The sequence below is a fragment of the Globicephala melas genome, chromosome 6 (genome assembly GCF_963455315.2).
Source record: "Globicephala melas chromosome 6, mGloMel1.2, whole genome shotgun sequence".
Lineage (NCBI taxonomy): Eukaryota > Metazoa > Chordata > Mammalia > Artiodactyla > Delphinidae > Globicephala > Globicephala melas.
Genome location: NC_083319.1, coordinates 64234013 through 64257351, shown reverse-complemented (window position 1 = coordinate 64257351; position 23339 = coordinate 64234013). Strand labels below are relative to the sequence as shown.

Genomic DNA, 23339 nt, shown 5'->3' with positions numbered 1-23339 from the left:
TATCTGGCTTTTAGTAATGTTCTTATTGGTAGGGTTAGTCTCATACAATCTTTTCCTGCCTAGGTGTCATTGGCAGTAAGATTTTGTTTAAAAATTTCTTCCCAAGTGATTTTAATCATTGCTTCCTAACTACACAACTCCAGGAGACCACACTAATGTCATAATCTATGTAAACAATATCCTGTGGAGTTGTGCAGAACCATACGACTATAGCCATAAGGTTTGAGAACTATTGTGCTGTAGAAAATGAGACTGGTGATGGACTTGATAGTATTGGTAGAGATTAACCAGATGGAGAGATGAAGGAAGTCATTGCTGGACAAGAGAATAACAGAAAGCTTGAGGCAGTTAATTGGAAATTGGTTTTAAGGTCACATTTTTTCCTAAGATATTAAAAAACTCTATAGCAAATACTTTTAAAGCTAAATAATAGAAAATTATCCTTATAACTGGTTTTTTTGTTTGTTTTTTTTGGGGTTTTTTTTAGTGATGACATTTATTACATTTTTTTTATAAAGGTAGAAAATTGCCAGTAATTTCAGTACAAAAGTCACTATTGACATTTAAAAAAATTAATGTTTTGTAGTGGAATATTCTTCAAACAATCCTGCCCCATCAGTTTTTTTCTAAGTCCTTGCCTGTCTCTCTTTCATTTTTCTCTAAAACAAACAAAGTATATCCAGGTCTTCATTTTGTGTGTAAAGTTGTTCGTAAACTTTGTTATTCTTTCCATTATATGGGATATGGTATAAAGACCCCCAGATATCCCTAATTATCTTTAGAGATTGTGTTATTGATTACTGTGCTTCTTTCTTATGGAGAAAAAGTACAATGAAAGTATGCCATGGACTTTGACTCTATATTCTGTCAGCCAGAGGAAGTGAAAGCTTTAGTCTGCATTTTTCTTTATATCCTTTCAGGTAGATAGATGGCAGCATAGTATCTTTCGTTAAGTTCTAAAACTGAGTGCTTATCTCTGGGTGGGAAAAGAAAGTGTTAAAAACTCTTACTTAGGTTTTTGTTTCTTTTCTTTTCTTTTTTAACATGAAAGTGTTTATTCACTGGACTGACTTTTAAACTTTGTGGTGATGTCGCTTAACCTGTATTTAGTAGAAAACTGGTACATTAATGATTAAGCACATGGGAAAGAAAGAGTTGAGAGAAAGCAGGCTGTTCACAAACTCTGGAAAATAAAGGGTTGGGACCTGATTTTCTTCCATTTCTCTCTCCCCTTGGCTTTCTCTTTTCAGGGGAGTGCTTTCTCTGCTGGATTGTTTGAATTGCTTTGCAATAACCCCATTGTTTTTGAGAGTAACTTAGTGCTTTTTAGATTTCTTCTTAATCTTTACTTTTAAAATATCCACCTATCATGGACTTTCAAGGATTTATGTGTTTTTACTATGTGAAGTTTTGAGGAAATACTTTAATATATCCTTTAGTTAGAGAAGGAGTTAATAAGAGGTAAGGAAGATAAGGAATTTATTCATCATGAATCAGTGCCCCCAAAAAGGATTTATTTTTATGCTGTAAGTATTGATTTATATCCTAAGTCTTATAAAGAAGGCCTACAAACCTGAGAAGAATTAGTATTACCATCTTCTTTGTAAATAGTAACTAAAAAAAAGACTCTAAATTCTCAGTTGATATTAAGACAAAAATTCATATTTAGAAAATTACAGAAATGTAAGTAATAGGTATCTTTCCAAATAAATGGGGATAAATAAAGCATTTTTAGTTAAAATCACAGAATCCAAAATTAATAAAGATTATAAGCTTGGAGATATTTGGAGAAGTTTTTCAAATGTTAGATGTCAAATTAGTTTGACCGTCATTTGTATTTATCATGCTGCTATAATGTTAACTTTTACTTAAAATCCTCTTGAAACTAATGTCTTCCTTTAAGTAGTTATTGGGATGAAAATCATTTTAAAGATTTCAAAACCTGTAGAGTGGGGAGTGATGTGGCATTTTAAATGAATAAAATGGATAGATATTAAATAAAATAAATTTTCTTTGGCCAAAGTCTATATTTGACTATTTTTCACATAGTTATTTTAAATGTTTATAAGCAAATGCCTGGCCGTTTGGCATATTATTAAATTACAAAAATATACTTCGTCTTATTGTATGCTAGTTGTTTACCAAAACCATTATTAGAAAATTACAGCATTTTATTGGGTTGGCCAAAAAGTTCGCTTGGGTTTTTCTCTAACATCTTATGGGATAAAACCAAAAGAACTTTTTGGCCAGCCCAATGATTAAATATGAAGGAAGGTGTTGTTATAATTAGGGAGTATACTTTCTAAAGATTATTATTTATTGATCCATGAATATTTCATTAGTCATATGTTTCAGGATTTTTATATTATTCTCAATTTGTAAGAATTGGATTAGTGGAAAATGTCAACTTATTTAAAATATCCTTGAGAGGATAAGTAGTATGGTTCCCATTGTACAGAGAAGGTACTGAGATTCAGAGAGGTCCAGTAACTTGTTTAAGCAGAGAATTATCCCACTTGGCAGAGGTGTGATTTGGGCCCATTTCTGCCTGTTCCTAAGTCAGTGTTCTTTCTATAGTATCAAGCTGCTATTTCCCTTTTTTACACTTTTCCCTGAGGATACTTTTTAGCAGTTTAAAAAATACTCAAGCATCACAAAATTTCTTCTTCAGGGACAGCTTATTGAATCTCCTGATTGGTAAATTCATACTTTGCTGTTTTCATTTTTCATTGAGGCAGTACGTTGTTAGTAGTTAATCTAATCTAAAGACTGTCAAAATACATCTTATAAAGGCATTATAGTAGGTTAAAAATATTTTTTAAATTATGTACCTGCTGATAATCACACATTGTAGGCAGTACTATCTCTACTTTCTATGTGAGAAAACAAGTTGTTTTCTTTCTTAAATAATTGGTAGCTATTAGTGTAGAGCTTATGCAACTAATCATTTGTGGCATAGTTCTAAAGTTATATGTTTTAAATTGTTTTTAGACGAAGTAGATTTAGATAATTCCCAGATGATTCTTTTGTGTCTATTTTTATGTGAAGGGCAAATACTAATATACTACCTGCATTTAAGGTTATGGGTAGAGTGATAGAAGTGGGGAAGGAAGGGTGAGAATTTGAATAAAGGACATGCTGCCAATATTCAGAAGAGGAAAATAAATAATGTTTAGCAGTCCAGCCAACAGCTTCAGCTAGGAAGATACATCATTATTATTCTGATTAGCTCCTATCTAATAGTGTTGCTAGGGATTTGATGTCGGATAGAACTATGCCACAGAGTTATTTGCGTAGCTTTTTGGCTAACAAAGAATAGAAGTAGCCAGAGGACTTAGTTGCAGGTAGCTCTGAATATTAGTAAAGCTCTTTACAATTTAGTTTAATCTTTTTATATAATCAATCTCAAAGTATCCTGAGCACTTCTGTTATTTATTGCTATTTTTAAAAAATGATTTAGGCTTTACTCAATATTTATATAGGGTCATTTATTGTGGGTACTTTAGAATGAATAAAATTGCTGAAATATGTATTTAGTTTGTTTTTGGCAAGAATAGCCAATAGTGTGGAATTAAGGTAAATATGAAATGAAAATTATTTCATTAGCAAGTGTAAGGGTAATTTGGTGTTTTTGCCTCTGTATCCTGAAATGTTAGTGGAGGTAGTAGCATCTCTTGGTAAATTTTTCTTTCTCTTTTTCTTTTCTTTCTTTTTTCTTTTTTTTTTTGCTTGGAAGGTATGGTGTCAGATATATAATTAGTTTACGTTTGTAAAAAAAAAAAGTATAAGACTACCCTATTATTCTAACAATTGTCAATTCTATATGTCATATATCCCTGTGCTTTGACTGGCAGATGGAACAAAGAAACCTTATGCTAAATCTTGACCTTGCCTTGCAGTACCAGGTCTACTGAATATATGTCCTCATTAAATTTTATATAGCTAATTATTTATGAATATTATAGCACTTAGCATAAAAATTTAGCAGTTTTATTTCTCTGTGAGAATGTTTCAGTCACTTTGAGCTTAAATGGTTAAACGCTGGCAGCAGTTTTACTGTCTCACTCATCTTTTACTTTTATCAAATGCTATAGTACTGTATTAAATGCATACTGTATTAAATGGTAAATGTAGCAAGAAAGTATTGTTTCTTATTGAACAGCTATAACTTTTCTAGAGTTTTTACTGCTAAAAGATGGGAAGGCAGACAAAATGATTTTTCTGAAATATTGTACCCTCAGCCATGAACCTAGCAGTCAGGTGCCAGTGAAATTTGCTCCCTAAGAAAGCTGCATTTATATCTGTATCAAAATTGAATGTGTAATTCTGGTCACTCAGTGATAGCCATGAGTCAAGTATGAATAGTGATTTTTTTCATTTAGATATTAGTTTCCATTAGGATTTAACAAGACTGAAAAAAAAGTACATTTTACCAGGGGGCTGGAGGTGAGAAGGATATACAGAATAATCGTGTAACTTCTTTGCCTATAATTTTGAATGTAATGATAAAACTTAAGCTGAGGCCCATTCCCAAAAGTGCTGATAACCATACAGATATGGTAGGATTTTACTTTATGCAAGAGTAACTGCCACATGAACCTAACTTAGCATGTGAAGTTGGTTATTTAGCCATTTTGAAAATTCAAATCTGTATACTCTAGATATCTTAGTTGTGATCTAAGCTATTTTCATTTTTGAAAAACAGAAAACACATCCCTTCCAGTATTACAGTGGGGGAAGGAGGGAGTCTCTGGCCCCCCTTCCCCCCCTCCACCCCAGAGACATTGGTAATGATATCTGGAGACTTTTTTGGTTGTCACAACTGGGAGAATGCTATGGGCATTTAGTAGGTAGAGGCCAGGGATGCTGCTAAATATCCTACAATCATAGTACCACCTCCTACAACAAAGGCTGATCTGGCCCAAAGTATAGTAATGTTGAGGTTGAGAAACCCCTTCAGTAGGAGGAAGATAACAAATACCTCACATGTTAATTTTCAGGCTAGTCTCATAAAAACACAAAACGACTTATAAATAATAGTTTGTAAATAAAATTGCTTCCTACTGATTTAATAAGACTATTATTTTATATGTAAAATTTTATTTGTAAAACAGTTGTTTATTTTCAAAAATTATGAAGAACATTCAGTAAATCATTTAACAAATATTTATTGAGTGCCTGCGATGTGCATGGTAGCCATTCTAGGCTCTGAGAATGCAGCAGTGAACAAAACGAAGTTCCTGAATTAAAGAGTTTACATTCTAATTGGGGGAGACAGGCAATAAACAAATATATGGTATACAAGATTCGTATTATGAAGTGTAATAAAGGTGAGTAAGGGATAGAAAGTAATGATTGATGATATAGTCAAGGAAGGCCTTTCTCATAGTGACACTTGAGCAGAGACCTGGAGCTCAAGCATGTCACTGATATTGGGAGGAAGAGCATTTCAGTGAGAGGAAAGAACCAATGCCAAGACTGTGAGGTGGGAGCATGCTTGACATTTTTAAGGAAGAGTAAGGAGGCCAGTGTATCTTGAGTGAGGGAGAGAGTTGTAGGAGATGAATTGAGAGCAGTGAGGGCGGATTGAAGGTGAGACTTTGTTTTGTCAGGATGTTTAGTGGTTGGGACTTTGGAAGCTTTTGAAGGCTTTTTAGCAAAATTACACAAACTCATTTACATTAGAGAAAGAAACCTGATTGCTAGGAAGAATAAATTTAGGGACAATCATGGCAGCAAGAAGACCATTTACTAGACTGTTAAAATATAGTCCAAACAAGATGATGTGGGGAGTAGTGGAATGTTGAGAAGTGGTGCGTTATAGTTTAAGAGCTGACAGGATTTAGTGTTGATTTGGATGTGGGGTATGAGATAGAAAGTGACAAGTAGAGGATAACTGCAAGGTTTTATGTCCTGAACAACTGGAAGAATAGAGTTGTCATTTACTGAGATGGAGAAGCTTGGAGGAAGAGTAAGTTTTCGGAAAAAGTTTGAAGATTTTGGTTCTATTGAGGTACCTATTTGATATCCAAGAAGAGATGTTGTTAAGTAGACAGATATGGGAATCTGGATTTCAGTAGAGTGGTCTGAGCTAGATATATAAATTTGGGACCTTTAGGTGTAAAGATGGTATTTAAAGCCATGGGACCTGATAGGAGATTTTCTAGGGAGTAAGTATAGCTAGATAAGAAAGGAGGTCTTAAGACTAAGCCTGGAATACTCTTAAATTTTAGAAGACAGAAAGATGAGGAGGAAACAGAAAGGTGACTAAGCAGGAATACCCGGTGAAACCAGGGAGCACTAGTGAAAGAGAGCATCAAGAAAGTTGACGGGGGCTTCCCCGGTGGCGCAGTGGTTGAGAGTCCGCCTGCCGATGCAGGGGACGCGGGTTCATGCCCCAGTCCGGGAGGATCCCACATGCCGTGGAGCGGTTGGGCCCGTGAGCCATGGCCGCTGAGCCTGCGCGTCCGGAGCCTGTGCTCCACAACAGGAGAGGCCACAACAGTGAGAGAGGCCCGCGTACCGCAAAAAAAAAAAAAAAAAAAAAAAAAGTTGACGGTATATATTGAAGGAGAAATTATAACAATGTAGTGTGGACTGTAAACAAGTAGGAAGTCAAGTGAAGGTATTGGAGGAAGGCATTGATGGACAGTGAAATGGTGGTTGGGTCAACAGATCGGACGTTCATTGAGGGTGAGAATGTGTTAACATTGATGGTCTACAGGGAGTTAGATTGAAAGATACAAGGTGGTATTCAGAAGGTGATGTGTTTGAATTTGCAATCATGTCATGAGCACAGTGATGGGAAATATTAAGGTAGAGGATATAATCATAGAATTTGGATTGAGATTGGAATAAGATTATTAGAAGAAATGAGTTCAAGGAATTCACAGACCAAGTATTGGAAGAATTATTTGCTAGATCATAAATAGCCAAATCTGATCCTTGGTTTATTTTCATTTAGCTTGCATCAGGAGGTGATGACCCCACTGCTCCCTAGTTGTGTAAGATTTTGAAATTTTAAATGATGTAATTAGCAGATAGGAATATAGGAATATTATTTCATGTAAGTGTCCTTTTCCACCTCTCTTGGTTTGTGTGACGTGTGTCTATGTACATGTTGCCTATGTGTTTCTTTTTCTGTGTTTCTCTCTGCTATTTCATGTGTGTAATAGTCTTTGTAGGTAGTACTCTGACTCTTCATGTGTTGGGGGAGACTGCTTTTTTGGCTCGCTTTCTTCCTCATTTTCATTTATTCATTCAGTAAACATTTATTGAGCATCTACTGTGAGCTAGAGCGAGTTCTAGGCTCCAGGGACTTGTCATTGAACAAAACAGTCAAGAGTTCCCATCTTCAAGAAACTTACTGTTGTGAGAGGCAGATAGTAAATACATACATAATTACATAAATAAGTAAATATCAGATGGAGGTAAGTACTCTAGAAAAAATAAAATAGACCAAGGCAGTAGGGAATGCTGGGATTTTCTGTAGTTTGGTCAAGGCAAAATAAGCAAATGGGCCCTGGTAAAAATAAACAAATGGGTCTCTGATAAGGTGATGTTTAAACAGAGACCTAAAGAAAATGAGGGAGTAAACCTGTGGATATCTGGGGAAAGATTTTGCTGGGAAGGATAAGTGTAACATCACTGATGTGGGGTTTGCTTCATATGTTGGAGAAATAGCAAAGAGCTCAATGTGGTGGGATCAGAGTGGTCCAGGAAGAAAGTGGTAGATGAGCTCAGAAGGCCAGTCCGACTCCTCCTCTCTCTTTCTTCCCTTTGTCTCTTGTATCCTTTTCTATAACTTATTTGACATTTTTTGTCTGTCCTTTCACAGGCCATATGTAACTAAACGTTTTCATTTTGCTATATATATTTTAAAAGAGTTCTGTTTCTATTCTAAAATTAAGAAAGTATTTTTGTATTTAATATTTCATGATCACAACTTTCTTTTTACTGCAGTTTCAGTTTTTGTACCTTTTGTATTGTAAAATATAATACACATATATAGGTGTGCACAAAAATAAGAACATACAGCTCAGTGAATGATGGCAAAGCCTCTTTGAGCAATATTTATAAGATTTATTCTTTTGTTACATTAGATACAGTTTATTTTCATTGCTATGAACATTGCTACAAATATTCATAGTATTTTATTTTACTTATTTATTTTTTTTGCGGTACGCAGGCCTCTCACTGTTGTGGCCTCTCCCGTTGTGGAGCACAGGCTCCGGACGCGCAGGCTCAGCGGCCATGGCTCACGGGCCCAGCCGCTCCGAGGCATGTGGGATCCTCCTGGACCGGGGCATGAACCCACGTCCCCTGCATTGGCAGGCGGACTCTCAACCACTGAGCCACCAGGGAAGCCCCTATTTCATTTTCTAATAAATTTATTTATTTATTTATTTTTGGCTGCGTTGGATCTTCGTTGTTGTGTGCGGGCTTTCTCTGGTTGCTGCGAGCAGGGGCTACTTGTCCTTGCAGTGCGCGGGCTTCTCATTGTGGTGGCTTCTCGTTGCGGAGCATGGGCTCTAGGCACGCAGGCTTCAGTATTTGTGGTACACAGGCTCAGTTGCTCTGTGGCATGTGGGATCTTCCCGGACCAGGGATCAAACCCGTGTTCCGTGCATTGGCAGGCGGATTCTTAACCACTGCGCCACCATGGAAGTCCATAGTATTTCATTTAATGTAAAATAGTTTATATATCCATTCTATTGATGGATATTTACATTGTTTCCAGTTTGGGGCTATTACAAATAATGCTGCCAGAAGCAACCTTGTTCATGTCTCTTGCTGTACAGGTGCATGTGTTTCACTTGGATGTACAGCTAGAAGTGGCTGTTTTCAAAGGTTATGTGTACGTTCCTTTAGATACTGTTAAAGTTTTACAAAGTGGTGGTACCAATTCAAAACCCCACTCATAGAGTATGTAAGTTCACGTTACTTCATAGTGTTGCTAATACTTTTTCAGGTTTTCCTTTTTTTTTTTATGGCATAATATTAAAAGTATCTCCTTTATTTTTCAATTGAAGTATAGTTGATATACAATATTACATAAGTTATGGGTGTACAATATAATGATTCACAATTCGTACAGTTATTATAAGATACTGGCTATATTCCCTGTGTTGGACAGTACATCCTTGTAGCTTATTTTATACCTAATGGTTTGTACATCTTTTCCCCCTACCCTTAATATTGCCCCTTCCCCTTCCCTCTCCCCACTGTAACCACTAGTTTCTTCTCTATATCTGTGAGTCTGCTTCTTTTTTGTTATATTCACTAGTTTGTTGTATTTTTTTAGATTCCACATATAAGTGATATCATACAGTGTTTGTCTTTCTCTGTCTGACTTATTTCACTTAGCATAATGCCCTCCAGTCATCTTAAAGTTTGTAATTTTAGTGGGGATGAGCAGTACTTCGTTGTGTTATTGAGCCCCTTTTCACATGTTTATCAACCATATGTATAACCTGTTTGATGCAGTGTGTCTGTTTATTTTGCGTGTTTGGTAGGCGGGTTATTTAACTTTATTTTTCCTGGTAATTGTAGCATGTTTTAGATTTGAGTCCTTTTATGATTATGTATGTTGTAAATATCTTCTCTGTAGCTAAATTTTTTACTCTCTTAATGCTATTTTTTGATGAACAGAAGTTTTAACTTTATTCCAACTTACTAGTCTTTTCCTTTTTAGTTAGTGCTTTTGAGGTTCAATTTAAGAAGTATTTTTCTATCCTAAATCATCAATATAATTCTCCTATATTGTCTTCCAAGTATTATATTTTTTATATTTCTACCCAGAATTGATTTTTTATAATGCTTATGAGGTAGGAGTTAGGATTTCATTTTTTTCACAGATGGATATCCAATTGATTTAGCACCATTTATTGAAAAGATAATTCCACTGTGCTCTGCAATACCATCTTTGTCATAAACCAAGAGCCATATATGTGTGTATCTGTTTCTGCTTTTTTTCTAGTCCATTAGTCTATCTTTGTGGTTGCACCACACTGTTACAACTGTAATTTTATAATAAATCTTGCTATCCAGTATAAGAGAGTTTTTCTGCCTTTTTTTTTCATTATTATTGCTCCCATCAGGAGCCTTTTTAGACACTTTCTCTTCTTTTCTCTGTGAAGTTAAGTACTAAGGAATAAGATTTTGTCAGGTAGGATTGATTTGTGGACAGCCACAAATCACTGTAATAGCTAAGTTTTTTTTCCTCCAAGAACCAATTTTCTCCCTCCTGGGGGCGATACTACCCCTACTGAGAATGCATGCAGTAGAGCAGATCCTCCTCCTTGTTCTTTTTATATAGGAGTGGTATGCTATCCTTTGCTTTTGTCTTTTTCAGTGAAATTTAGAAACAGCTTACTTAGCAGTTTACAAATCAAAACAAAGTAAAAACTCCTACCAGTATATACTCTACTGGTGGGGGAATTTTATTGGGATTGTATTGATTCTATACATCAGTTTGGTTAGTTGACATCTGTACCTTACTGAGTTTCCTGATCATAAGCATAGTATAGCAGCAAGAAGAAGTTGGAAACATGGGTAGTCCTATGATCATGAGTGAGTAGTTAAAACTTTTCCTGAAAAGAATATTCACACATTTACCAGTGACTCCTAGCTCTATCATATATGAAAGGAAACAGTAATTCCAGTCTTATGCATACTCTTCAAAACACCAGAAAAAGAGGAAACTCCCCAACTCATTTTATTGTATAGCATATGTTGGGTATATAGCCTATTAAGGTCAATAAGAGAATGAAAGGAAATTAGTCTGATTATGAACATAGATAAACAACCCCTAAACAAAATTTTAGCAAACTGAATCTGGTCATATATAACCAGCTTGATCAAGTTGAGTTTATCTTAGGAATGAAAGGTTGTTTTTACACTAGAAAATCCGTCAGTACTTTTATCAATTAACAAATTAGGGGGAAAAAACCCAGATGTATGGAGACTGTACGTATTAGTGTGTGAGGACAAAGATAAAATTCAGCCTCCATTCATGTTATAAACTCTTAGCAAACTAGAACTAGAGAACTTTTTTAGTGAGATAAAAGGTTCCAATACAAACAAAGAAAAACCACACACAGAACCCAACACAATAGCTGTAGCATGCTTAATGATGAAATGTTGACCTTTTTCCCTCGGAGTTGAGGGACAAGGTGTTGATGCCTGCTGTGCCCCCACTGCCATTGTTATTAAATATAGTGCTAGGAATTCTAGTCCATGCAGTGAGGCAAGAGGAAGAAAGAGACGGTATAACTGCTGAAATGAAGAAAACCATCATTATTCTTAGATGGTATGATCATGTAAATAACTTACCTGTAGATTCTTTGGAATTTTTAAGCAAGTTTAAGAAGTGTGACTATAAAACAATATTTTAAAAAATCAGTTTTATTTCTATATGCTAGCAAACAGTGCTTTAGACAATGAAATTAACAGCAGAACCATTTATAATAGAATCAAGAAACAGGAATTAAATCTGACTTTAAAAAGCACAAGACCTCTAGGGGAAAATTGTGACTCTTAGTGGAGCGAATATATCATATGTGTGTGTATGTCTGAGTGTGTTGTAACTCGAAATCTAATTTAAAATTGTTATGGGAATACAAATTACAGTTGACCTTTGAACAATACACATTTGAACTGTGCAGATCCACTTATATGCGGATATTTTCAGTAGTAAATACTCCAGTAGTACAGGATCGACGGTTGGTTGAATCCACTGATGCTGAGGAACCGTGGATACTGAGGGCCTGCTATAAGATATATGCAGATTAACCCCTGCCTTGTTCAAGGCTCAACTGTGCCTAGAATAACCAATACATTCCTTTTTTTACATTGAAGTGTAGTTGATTTACAATACTGTGTTATTTTCAGGTATAAAACATAGTGATTCAATATTTTATAGATTATACTCCATTTAAATTTATTACAAAACAAAGGCTGTATTTCCCTGTGCTGTACAATATATCTTTATTGCTTATCTGTTTTATACTTAGTAGTTTGTGTCTCTTAGTCCCATACCAAGATATTCTTGAAAAAGAACAAGTTGGGATAAGTTGGCCTACTAGGTATGGAGAGTTATTACAAAGCCATAGTAACTAAGATGTGCTCACTAGTACGGGGATAAACAGATAAACCAAGAGAACAGGATAGAGAGCCCACATCAGACTCAGGCACTTATGGACACTTGACCTCTGATCCCTGAGGAAAGGACAGCTTTTTAAATAAACCGTCCCGGGACAATTGAGTATTCATATAGTGAAAGTAAATTCAGAACCCTGTATTTCGCAGTACACAATCAATTCCAGGTGGATTAGTGACCTAAATGTGAAAGGCAAAGCTATAAAGCTTTTAAAGGCTTTAGAAGGTAATATAGGAGAATGTCATCATCATGTCAGGGTTGGGAAAGATTTCTTAAACAGGAAATAAAAAGCAATAAAAGAAAAGATTGATAAACTGGACTACATTAAAATTAAGAATTTGGGATTATTCGAAGATGCCATAAAGAGAATGAAAAAGTAGACTCAGAGTAGGAAAAGATATTTGTAATATGCAACTGAAATGTAGTATCGAAAATGTCTGAAGAACGAATCAGTAACCTTTCTCTTTAAGGTAGGGATGCGGGAGAGGATGTGATGGGGAAGAAATGCACTGAGGAAAGCGTCTGCATGTTTTCAAATGTTTGCATTCTTTTCTCTAAACTGAACTTATGTTTTATGCATTTCTCTATATATAAGCACATTTCTTAACCAAAAAATGGAAAGGAATGAAAACGATAAAGAAATACAGTTACTGTATTAGTTTTCTAGGGTGACATAAAATACCACAGACTGGGGGCATAAACAACAGAAACTCATTTTCTCAGAGTTCTGGAGGCTGGAAGTCTAAGATCAGGATGTCGGCAGGTTTGGTTTCTCTGGAGGCTTCTCTCCTGGCTTGCACATGACACCTTGTTGCTGTGTCTTCGCATGTGCTTGAGCATCTGTGGTGTCGCTTTGTGTTTCTGAGTTTCCTCTTCTTATAAGGATACCAATCAGATTGGATTAATGTCCACCCTAAGGGCCCCATTTTTCTTGATCTCCTCTTTAAAGGCCCTCTCTCCAAATACTCTCACATTCTGAGGTGCTGGGGTGAGGGTGGGGTTAGCTTCCACATACGAATTTCTGGAGAGACACAATTCAGCCATAACAACACTGATTATGTCATAAAGATTTGAATAGCAAATGGATGCTTGTGATGTAGATAAAATTTCCCAAGCCAATTTTTGGATTCAAAAAGTGCTAGATCTAAAAAAAAAAAAAATCTAAGATAGAAGTAAAGATGTTGTGCTCTGGAGAAGTATGTTAAATGACTCAAAATATGGATTTAGTACTGATGTTAATTGTGTGTGTGTAAAGTTGGGATGCATTTTTTTTGAAAATGTAAGAGCGATAAAAAGCAATTTCTGAATCAATTTACTATTTTACACAAGTACTCTCTAACATAAATGTATACCTAAGTGAATAAATGTAATTTTAAGTAGATCTTTTAGTCTCATCTTCATCCCTAACATGTATAAATTCTAGTGGACAAAAAAGTTTTTTAATCTTTTCACTGGGAGAAAAGAGGATGCATTTTATTTGGTCATATATGGCACAGATCTTCCTTGACTTACAGTGGGGTACATCCTGATAAACCCGTTCTAAGTTGAAAATATCCAAAGTTGCACCATCTTAAAAGTCGGAAAATTGTAAGGTGAACCGTTGTAAATTGGGGACCATGTGTATTTTTATTAGGGTAAGCTCTACTATGACACAGTATGTTCATTCCTAAAATTTGCCCCACTGTGCAAAATCATGCAATGAAAACCATAGGGCTTATGGGAAAATGAAGACACAACACTCAAAAACTTTGTCAGTGACACTTAAAAGGGTTCCTAATAAAAATAGCAGCACAGTTTTATACATGTTAACTAGTTAAGAAATACGTAAATACTATAACAAACATTGCACTTTACCTTAGAAGAGACCTGAAATTTTCTTGTGGAAGTGGGCATCAGAAGGGTTGCGTTATGTGAGTTATTACCAAGTGATGGAAGGAGAGTCATATGAAATTGGAGGGAAAATTGTGATACCAGGTACGGATGAGTGTGGCTCATAACACACATGACAAATTGAGTTAGCCGGTAGATGTTTGGGGGTGTATGTTTTGTGTATTCCTGTATGGCTTGGTTTAGCTGGGTGAAGTTTTTACTGTTCATCTTGGGTTTCTTGCAGGTAAAATCACACATAAACAAACACAAGAGTCTTGCTATGTTCAAGTTGTTGCTTAATGTATCAATCATGTTGGAACATATTTGTGTTTTCATACAGCATAATAGCAGAGTTTACTGTACTGAATTTTTAATATCATTCATAGCCCCATCTTTTCCTCTTTACATGTTTGGTAAGGATTTTGCATTAGGCTCTTTTTAGTGAAATTTTGAAATAGTCAAAACTAATATGTAACTGTTACATAACACCTTAAGTATCTTGGTGAATTTTAAGTTTTCACTGGCTAATAAACTGAGTGGTTTGGGTGTGGACTCAGAGTTTTGCTTAAGTCAGATGGATGATCACTGTGCCACACAGAAAAGCATCAGTTCTTTTGTTTCAAACAAGATCATTATGTTCGGTGACCCCCCTGTTTCTGGTATTGCTACCAGGGTACCTTTAAGCCTTAACCTGAATCAGTATTAAAAGAGCATGTGCGTGGTTATGTTTTGGGGTCCTTCCCATTCGTTTGTTGCTTTTTATCCACTGTGGCTATTTTATTCCAAAGCTTAGTAACTACAGGTTTCCAGAAGTCTTTGTTCTTTCACTCTCTCTCCCTCGACTGGAACGGTCTGGCCAGACAAGGGAGAGAGAGTGAAAGAACAGTGAGGGTAAATGAAATGGCTTCTCCTGGTTTTCCTGACCTCCTGCCACAGTTTCTTTGGATCACTTTCAAGACCCTCATTTTCATGCCCTGGGCTGGAAAATCAGTTTTCCCTCACAGCGTTTCCATTTCTGTCTCCTGTCTAGGCATTCCTTTATGTTTCTGCTGTCCTCTGTGCACACATTCCTGTTAAAGTATATATCGCATTGTTTTGGAGTTTTGCAGAGTTGGGCTCTCTCTCTGAATAAACTGCATACTTCTTGAGGGCACAGACCATATCTTTATCCTTTTTACATTTCTACTACATAGCTCAGTGCTTGGCAGTGGTAGTTGAGTGAGTGGATGGATGAATGAATGAGTTGGTCTTGCAGAGGGCTGTTCATGTGATCCTATTATTTGTGTTACCCCCTCATTTTGACTAAAATACATAATCTCTAGGTATCTTGGCCACTTGAACTTTAATATTATGAATCAGGTTTGTGCATTCAAGCTTTTTAGCAGTACCGTAATAAAATTTCCTTTTGTTGAACCAGAGATTGTACACCATCTGTTTTGTTTTTGTTTTTTTGATTTTTGGAGGGTTTTCTGTTTTGTTTTTGCTCCAAATAGTAAATGAGCATGGCTAATTTGCAACTTTAGGATTAGGAGTTTTTATGACAATTGAGTAGTAAAATCCCATTTTTCAGCTTGCTACTATGAATTAAAAACAATTATTTTTGAAATTTTCAAATATTTATATGTTTATGAAGTGGAATAAACTAAAAAATGGGGAGAGTAGTTCTTTTAAGATAATAAGGGAAAATGTTATGGCTCAATTCTTTATTATTGCAACTGTAAGTAATTTTTGAATTGTTTTTAAGATTTTCTTTTTCTTCTTATAGGACCTCTTTGTTGTTAGACATGAATTGGCCATAATGAGACTAGCTGCCTTTATGGGCATTACAATGTTCGTTGGAATAACTGGACTCTTTTATACTCAACTAATTGGCATCATCACAGTAAGTATATTTTTAATGTAAAGTAATGTATTTGTGAACATATTGCCTAATTACGAACTTAATTCTAAAAAGTTACAGGAAGTTTAGAAATTAAAGAGGAAACTTATCCGTAGTCATTTATGTATTTCCATTTCCGTATGCCTGTGTAATTTTAAAGTAGTTATAATCAGTGTACAGAGTGTACATATAATTTTGTATCCTGCTTTTAAAAATTAGATTAAAGTATTTTTATATGGCTATCGACATCATGTTTATAGTTTTTAATAGTTGGATATACTATTTAGTGAACATAACATATTTTAATTAATCATTTTTCTGTTGATCAGCATCTACTATGCAATCTTTTTTTTCTGTATTACAAATAGCTCTTTGAACATCTCTTTTTCCTCTTTAAACTAGTAACTTAAGGTAAATTCCAAAAAATGGAATGTTGCTGGTAGAAACATTTTATTAGTAATTAAACGGGTTTTTTTTTAATGTACTTATTAGCCAAAGTGGATTTGTCACAACAGAAAAGATTTTAAAAATGAGAAAAATAACATTGGTTAAGGATTTAAAAGTTTGGAAATACACTGCATTGCAGAAGATGCAGAGTAAATAGGCTTTTTCATATGTTGTTGGCGGGGGTATAAATTGGTATAAACTTTTTGAAGGGCAAATTGTCAATGTCTATCAAAATTTTAAAGGCACAACCCTTTTGACCACCTCTAGATACTGTTTTTTCACATGTGTGTAAATAAGTGTGTATATTAAAAAAGATCTTCATTGTTATATTGATATAGTGTATGAAAACTTAAGTGTTTATAAGACTATATTCAGTGGAAAAAAATGTAAGAAAATGCATCAAAACTTACTTTAAAGCAACAGTAATCAAGAAAGTGTTGTACTGGCATAAGGATAGATGAAATAGAATTGAGAGTCCAGAAATAGACATATATATCTATGGTCAGTCAGTTTTTCAGCAAGAGTAGCAAGATTATTCAATAGGGGAAAGAAAAGTCTTTTCAACAAATACTGCTGGGACAGCTAGATATCCACATGCAGAAGAATGAAGTTGGGCCCTTACCTCATACCATATATGTAAATTAACTCAAAATGGATCATAGACCTGAATATAAGATCTAAAGTTATAAAACTCCTAGAAGAACACATAGGATTAGGCAATACTAAGGATTAGGCAATACTAAATCTTAGACTAGGAAATAATATCCTAGATATGAAACCAAAAGTGTAAATAAAGAAAAAAAAGATAATTTGGACTTACTCAAAACTGTAAACTTTTGCACTTCAAAGGATGCTATCAAGAAAGTGAAAGGACAGCTCACAGAATGGGAGAAAATATTGTGTATCTGATAAGGGACTTGTATCTAGAATAAAGAACTCTTAAACTCAGTAATAAGAAGGGAACCTAATTAAAGCATGGGGAAAGGATCTGAATGGATATTTCTTCCAAGAAGATACAAATGGACAATAAATACTACATGAAAAGATGCTCAACATCATTAGTCATCAGGGAAATGAAAATCAAAACCATAATTAGGTGTCACTTCTCATGCACACAAGGAGGCTATAATAAGAAAAGGTAATAACAAAGGTTGGTGAGGATGCAGAGGAAGCAGAACCCTCATGCACTACTAGTGGGAATGTAAAATGGTGCAGATACTTTACAAAATAGTCTGACCATTCTGTAAATAAACATGAGTTATGTTTTGATTCAGCAATTCCACGCCTAGGTATGTACCTAAGAGAAATGAAATGTATGTTCACATAAAAATTTGTACATGAATATTTATAGCAGCATTAGTCATAATAGACCAAAACTCTCAGCAATCCAGATATCTATCAGCTGGTGAATGGATATATACAAAATGTGGTATATATCCATAAAATGGAATATTATTTGGCCATAAGAAGAAGTGAAGTACTGATGCATGCAACACCATAGATGAACCTTGAGAGCATTATGCTAAGTGAAAGAAACCAGTCACAAAAGGTCACATATTTGTATCATTCCATTTAATGATATGTCCAGAATAGGCAAGTCTATAGAGACAAAGTAGATTAGTGGTTGTGTGGGGTTGGGGAGCTAGTGGGGGCTGGAGATAATGGCTAAAGGGTACAGAGTTTCTTTCATAGGGTGATGAACATGTTCTAAAATTGATTGTGGTGATGATTGTATGACTCTGTGAACATACTAAAAAAACCATTGAATTGTATACTTTAAATGGGTGAATTTTATGGTATATGAATTATATGTCAGTAAAGCTGTTAACAAAAGAATATTTCTGGCATAAATTAAATGTTAATTTTATTCATTTGTTCACATTCATTCATTTATTTATTCATTTTATATATGGTTTGTTGATGTCCTTTGTCTATTTTCTATTCAGGTGTTCTTTTCTCTTATGGTTTAATAAGAAATGTTAATAAAAACATTCAAAAAAAAGAAATAATGCGGAGGTAACTCTCTCTATCCCTCTATCTATATGCAAAGACTATCTATGGAAAGACACATGAGATACTAGTAATGGTACTGGCCTCTGAAGAAAACTGGAAGAATGCAGTCAGAAATGGAAGGAAAACATTTATTGTGTAACCATTGTTTTAATATTTTGCAAGGTACTCATAATAACCTTTCCCCTCTAGATTTTATAGGAAGAATTTTAAACACAGGAAATTTTAAAGAATCTTACAGTGAATCCTCAACCACAATTAACATTTTAGAGTATTTGCTTTATCTCACTTCAAATTGTCCATCAATCCATTATATATTGTAATATATATCAAAGTAATTTGCAGCATCAGATAGTTCACCACACAAATCATTAACTGGAGCTCAGTGCTTGTTTATGTTTTTCCTTTGAGGCAAATTTTACATACAGTGAAAGGCATAAATGCACACATGTGCAACCCAAACTCCTTTCACAATACAGAATATTACCATCACCCTAGAAAGTTCCATCATGCCTCATATCAGTAAGTCCATATCCTCTGCAGAGGCAGCAGTGATGTGTTGTTTTTTTTCCCATCCATCACAGATTAGTATTGGTTATAGAATTTCATATATACCCATTAATATGTCTCCTTTGTTTCAATATAATGTTTTTTTGATTCATCCATGTTGTTGCATGTATTGATAATTTTTTTTATTGCTGAGTAGTATTCCATTGTATGACTATACCACAGTTTGTTTATCCATTCTATTAAAAGACATCTGGTCTGGTTCCAGGTTTTTGTAATTATGAGTAAAAACGCTGTGAACATTCTTGTTCAAGTCTTTTTGTGGAAACATGTTTTCATTTTCTTGGGTAGATACCTAGGAGAAGAATTGCTGGTCACTTGAGACAGGTTTATCTTTTATTTCATAAGAAACTGCCAGGCCTTTTCCCCAAGCAACTGTATCATTTTGCACTCTGACCAAAACGTATGAGAATTCTGGTTGCTCCACATCCTCATCAGCATTTATTGTTGTCAGTCTTTTTAATTGCAGCTGTTCTAGTAGGTTTTAATAGTATCTGGTTGTTTTAATTTGCATTTCCTTGATGACTAATGATACTGAACACTTCTTCATGTGCTTATTGGACATTCATGGATTGTATAATGTCTGTTTAAATATGTTTTTATTATTATTCAGTGGCTTGAAATGTTTTCTAATATCTCTTGTGATTTATCTAGTGATGATGATAAATAACATGATATTAATCACATTCCTGTGGATGAGAATAGGGCTTCCCCTAACATCTTTTTTCTCTGCTTTTATAGTCATTCATAATTACTTTATAGCCTATTCATAAGTCAAGTCTAAATTGCCAGGTTATGCTTGCATTTTTGAATTTCCACTTTTGAATTTGCCCAAATCATTGGTATATATTTATATTTCCTGGAATGAAGTTTCTCTGATTTCCCCCAATTTCTTATGATTAATGACTGGAAATGGACGTTTGAGAGTGTTGCTGTTAAGACTACAAGTTACTTCTGAGAGCCGTCAGAGGTTTATAGCTGAGGGTAACAGTTTCCTTCTCACCTAAGCAGAAAGTGGGGTTTGGCAGCAAAGACTTCAAGATATTTTAAGAATTCCTATTCTCAAATTTTAGTAATCACTTCTGAGTTGGACATAAAGTTATTTATAGTATTTGCTGGTTTTTAAAGGGTATATAGTATCAGGTCCCTTTCTGACTATTCCGTACTACCAGTATGTTAATATTAATTTTCAAATTGCATGATTTTCTCTTTTGCTATAATATTGAACAACATTTCACCATTTTAAGACAGGGAGATTGGGTCTGATGTTGTGATATTTCTAAAACTGAGTAGAAACCACATTTGTTAAATAATGCTCTCTCCCCAAGTCTCATCTCTTTCTGTATACATTTAGTACCCTCTCAGAACACTCTGTGCTAGACAGGTCTCATGTCTTTGGAAATTATATATTTGTGAAACATTTAAAAAGGAATGCAAGCATTAAGAGAGAGAATATATTCCATTTGTTAGTCCAACCTTTAGGCACTGTACTTCCTCTTGAATCTAAGTACTTAAAAAAATTACAGTAAATTTCAATTCCATTTACCTGGGCTTTCATAGTGAACTTCAAGTACCACTCTTTTTGAATGAAAAAAAACATTTTTTAAAGGTTTCCAGAATTCACTCCTCCCCACATTGATTTAAGGTTCTTTAGGGCTTAATTATTTGAAGTTGTTATGCATTCAGTATTTAATTTTAAATCTAACGAATTATTAGTATTTAAAAATAGTATTTAATATTAAAATTAAAATTTAAAATATAGATTTTGCTTCCTTTCTTTATAAAATATGCTTGCTGTTTCATTTTATAAAAAATTAATACTGCCTACAGGACATTTCACATCTGGACATGGTTTTGTCATAATCTGAATCCATGGATCTCTCTTTACAGTGTGAAAGCAGTGACGAATTTGTCAGTTAGCATAAGAAAGAAAAGGGGGAGAAAGAATCACAGTGACTTTAATTACTTCATTGATGTCTTCCTCCTTCCCCTACTCCTGCTCCCAAAGACCAAGAGGCATTTTGGGAAAACACTGGTGGGAGTATCATTTCATTATAGAAAGTATGTAATTACATAGCTTGAATATAGGCCTGTTAGACTACAAACAAGCAAAACAAGTGCCATCTCTATTTAGGTTTAGGTTGAGGTTTTGAGGAAGCAGTGTATTAATTTTCAGTAATTTTTCCCATTATTTGTTCTTACTTGGAAAAATCATTTCTCTCCTGTATAAGAGGAAAAATCCCATCTTATTGATAGTAGAAGGTAACAGGATAATCATAGTAATGATAATCTGATGTCATTTTAGACCTAGTAAGAGCAGATTATCTGTGACCCAGATAAAATAATTAGAAATTACTTAAATTTAAAAACAGTGGATTTCTAATCCCATTTCCAAGGTTAAAAGATCTCAACACAACCTGATGTTTCTATGGAACAGACTAATCTTAAACCCAATTTTAAAGGATTACCTTTGATTATTTTTAGATTTAATTTTAAACAAGATTTAACTATATATGCTTGTTCCTTTTTACTAAAATTAATACTGAAGTTAAAGTGTTTTCAAAGTCTGCTTTGAAGCATTCTTTATTTAGTTAGGGAACAGATTATTCTAATTATTCCTTACTTAGACCGTTTAGCCTTTTTGTTTGTTTCTGAATGAAATGGATAGTGATGTTGTCATTATTGTAATTGATGTCAGAATTTCTTATTGAGCAGTAGTTCACACACAGCCAAGAATAATGTCCATTCTGATGAGCACCAACACTAAGAGTGCTGGGTGATTGTATTAGTCATGTTTTGAGTTGCTGGGCTTGGAGAGAGTTAATCAAGAAGCTCTGTAACAGCTGGTACAGCGCCTTCTGGTGAGGGTCTGACAGTGAGCTATTGTATACCATGACACTGCTCTGACAGTTTATCTAAATTTTGTATACAAGCATTTTTGTTTTCAGGGCACCGTGGAGTTTGTGTAAAAGCTTAAGCTTTTGATGGCGTCTCTGGAGCTTAGTGCTTTTCTCAGTTGTGGTGAGATTGAGGGTGGGGTGGGGAAGATATATTTAGTTGAAATTTTGTAAAAGGTTTTAAATTCTCAAAGAAAAAAATTGAGCTTTTTATATTTGGTCTCACAGGTAACTATTGTTGGACTCTACTTGAATTACTAAAGATAGCTTAAAGCAAAGCTTTTCAAAATAAAGGGAGAAAATGTTTTCCCCCCTAAATACTGGCTCATGATTACTTAAATAAATATAGACAGAATCACAGATGCAGGAGTGACTTAATTTTAACTTGATTATGTTATACAATGAAAAGTATCTTGTGTTCAAAATGTTAAATTAGTTTAAATGGCATTATCTATTAAATAACATTCTTATTAATCAGATGATTAGTGGACTTACCTGCCTTTTAACATGTACCTAGAAATGTAGTCCTGAGATTATTAATCCTTATAATGAAATTCTGCTAAGTATCCCCTGAATCAGTGTGGTGAATTAACAGCATTCGGTATAGTCTCTGTACCAATTATGTTTGCTTTACTCAACTCCAAATCAGCATTGCAAATATGGAAATCGTTGCTAATTATGCTGAACCCAGCTCACTTACATTTCTGTAAAGGGAGCTCTGTACAGCATTTTGTCTTCCTTTCTGAATTATGTTTTCATTTAATAAAAACAAAATATATTTTTAATACGGTATTTCTAATTATATTATGGGAAGTATCTTCTCTGTAGCTTTTTTAAAACCTAGAAGAATCATTAAAATTTAAATTGTTACTTCTTATATGTTTTTAATGTCATATTCTAATATTGGCTATAATATTTCTTTGAATTTTGGATACAGTAGAGAACTTTATAGAAACTAGGTTCCCCCTCGCCAAGGAATTAGTTTAAATACATACTGTGTTACACTGCATAGTAATAGAAAAGCTTTCTTTCTAAAAATTCCTGCTAGCATCGTAATTATTATGTGTGGAAGTGGATTGCTCTTTAGCATAAACGTGTTCCTATGTGAAAATGTATTTATATTGCATCCTCTCTCTTTACTCAATGTAATAAACTTCTTGAAAGTAATTTAAAACAACTTAAATCTATTTCTGTAGATTTTTTCAATAAGAATAGTGCATTTTAATTTTCTTAAAACATGATGAATAGCTTGAGTGATTAAATAGATGCTTTTTTTTTGGTAAGGAAGCTAAACATTTATGAGTTGTACTTGCTGTTTTTCCCATGTTATTGTTCATGTTCTGAATCCACGTGAATTTTTAATCTGAATTTACAACTTTATAGGATTGGAGAAAACAGTGAATTTTATATTTATAGTTAACTTTTAGATCTTTTTCCACAGTGATTCATATGCTTCTCTCTGTCACAGTCTATCACTATATTAATTACTTCTCAAATTCCAGCCAAAGGG

The 23339-nt window shown here is 34.3% G+C and overlaps 1 protein-coding gene across 2 annotated transcripts in view; it reads left to right on the top strand.

The window, feature by feature from the left end:
* The window catches only part of ZDHHC21 (zinc finger DHHC-type palmitoyltransferase 21), a 77937-nt gene that overhangs the window by 39976 nt on the left and 14622 nt on the right, over positions 1 to 23339 (top strand). For both annotated transcript variants that reach the window (XR_004035945.3, XM_030840593.3), the window contains exon 7: positions 15795 to 15911. Coding sequence is in view for 1 of the 2 variants with exons in the window: in XM_030840593.3 (XP_030696453.1) it covers positions 15795 to 15911 (117 nt within the window). In the remaining variant the exon portion in view is untranslated. The remainder of the gene's footprint in view (positions 1 to 15794; positions 15912 to 23339) is intronic.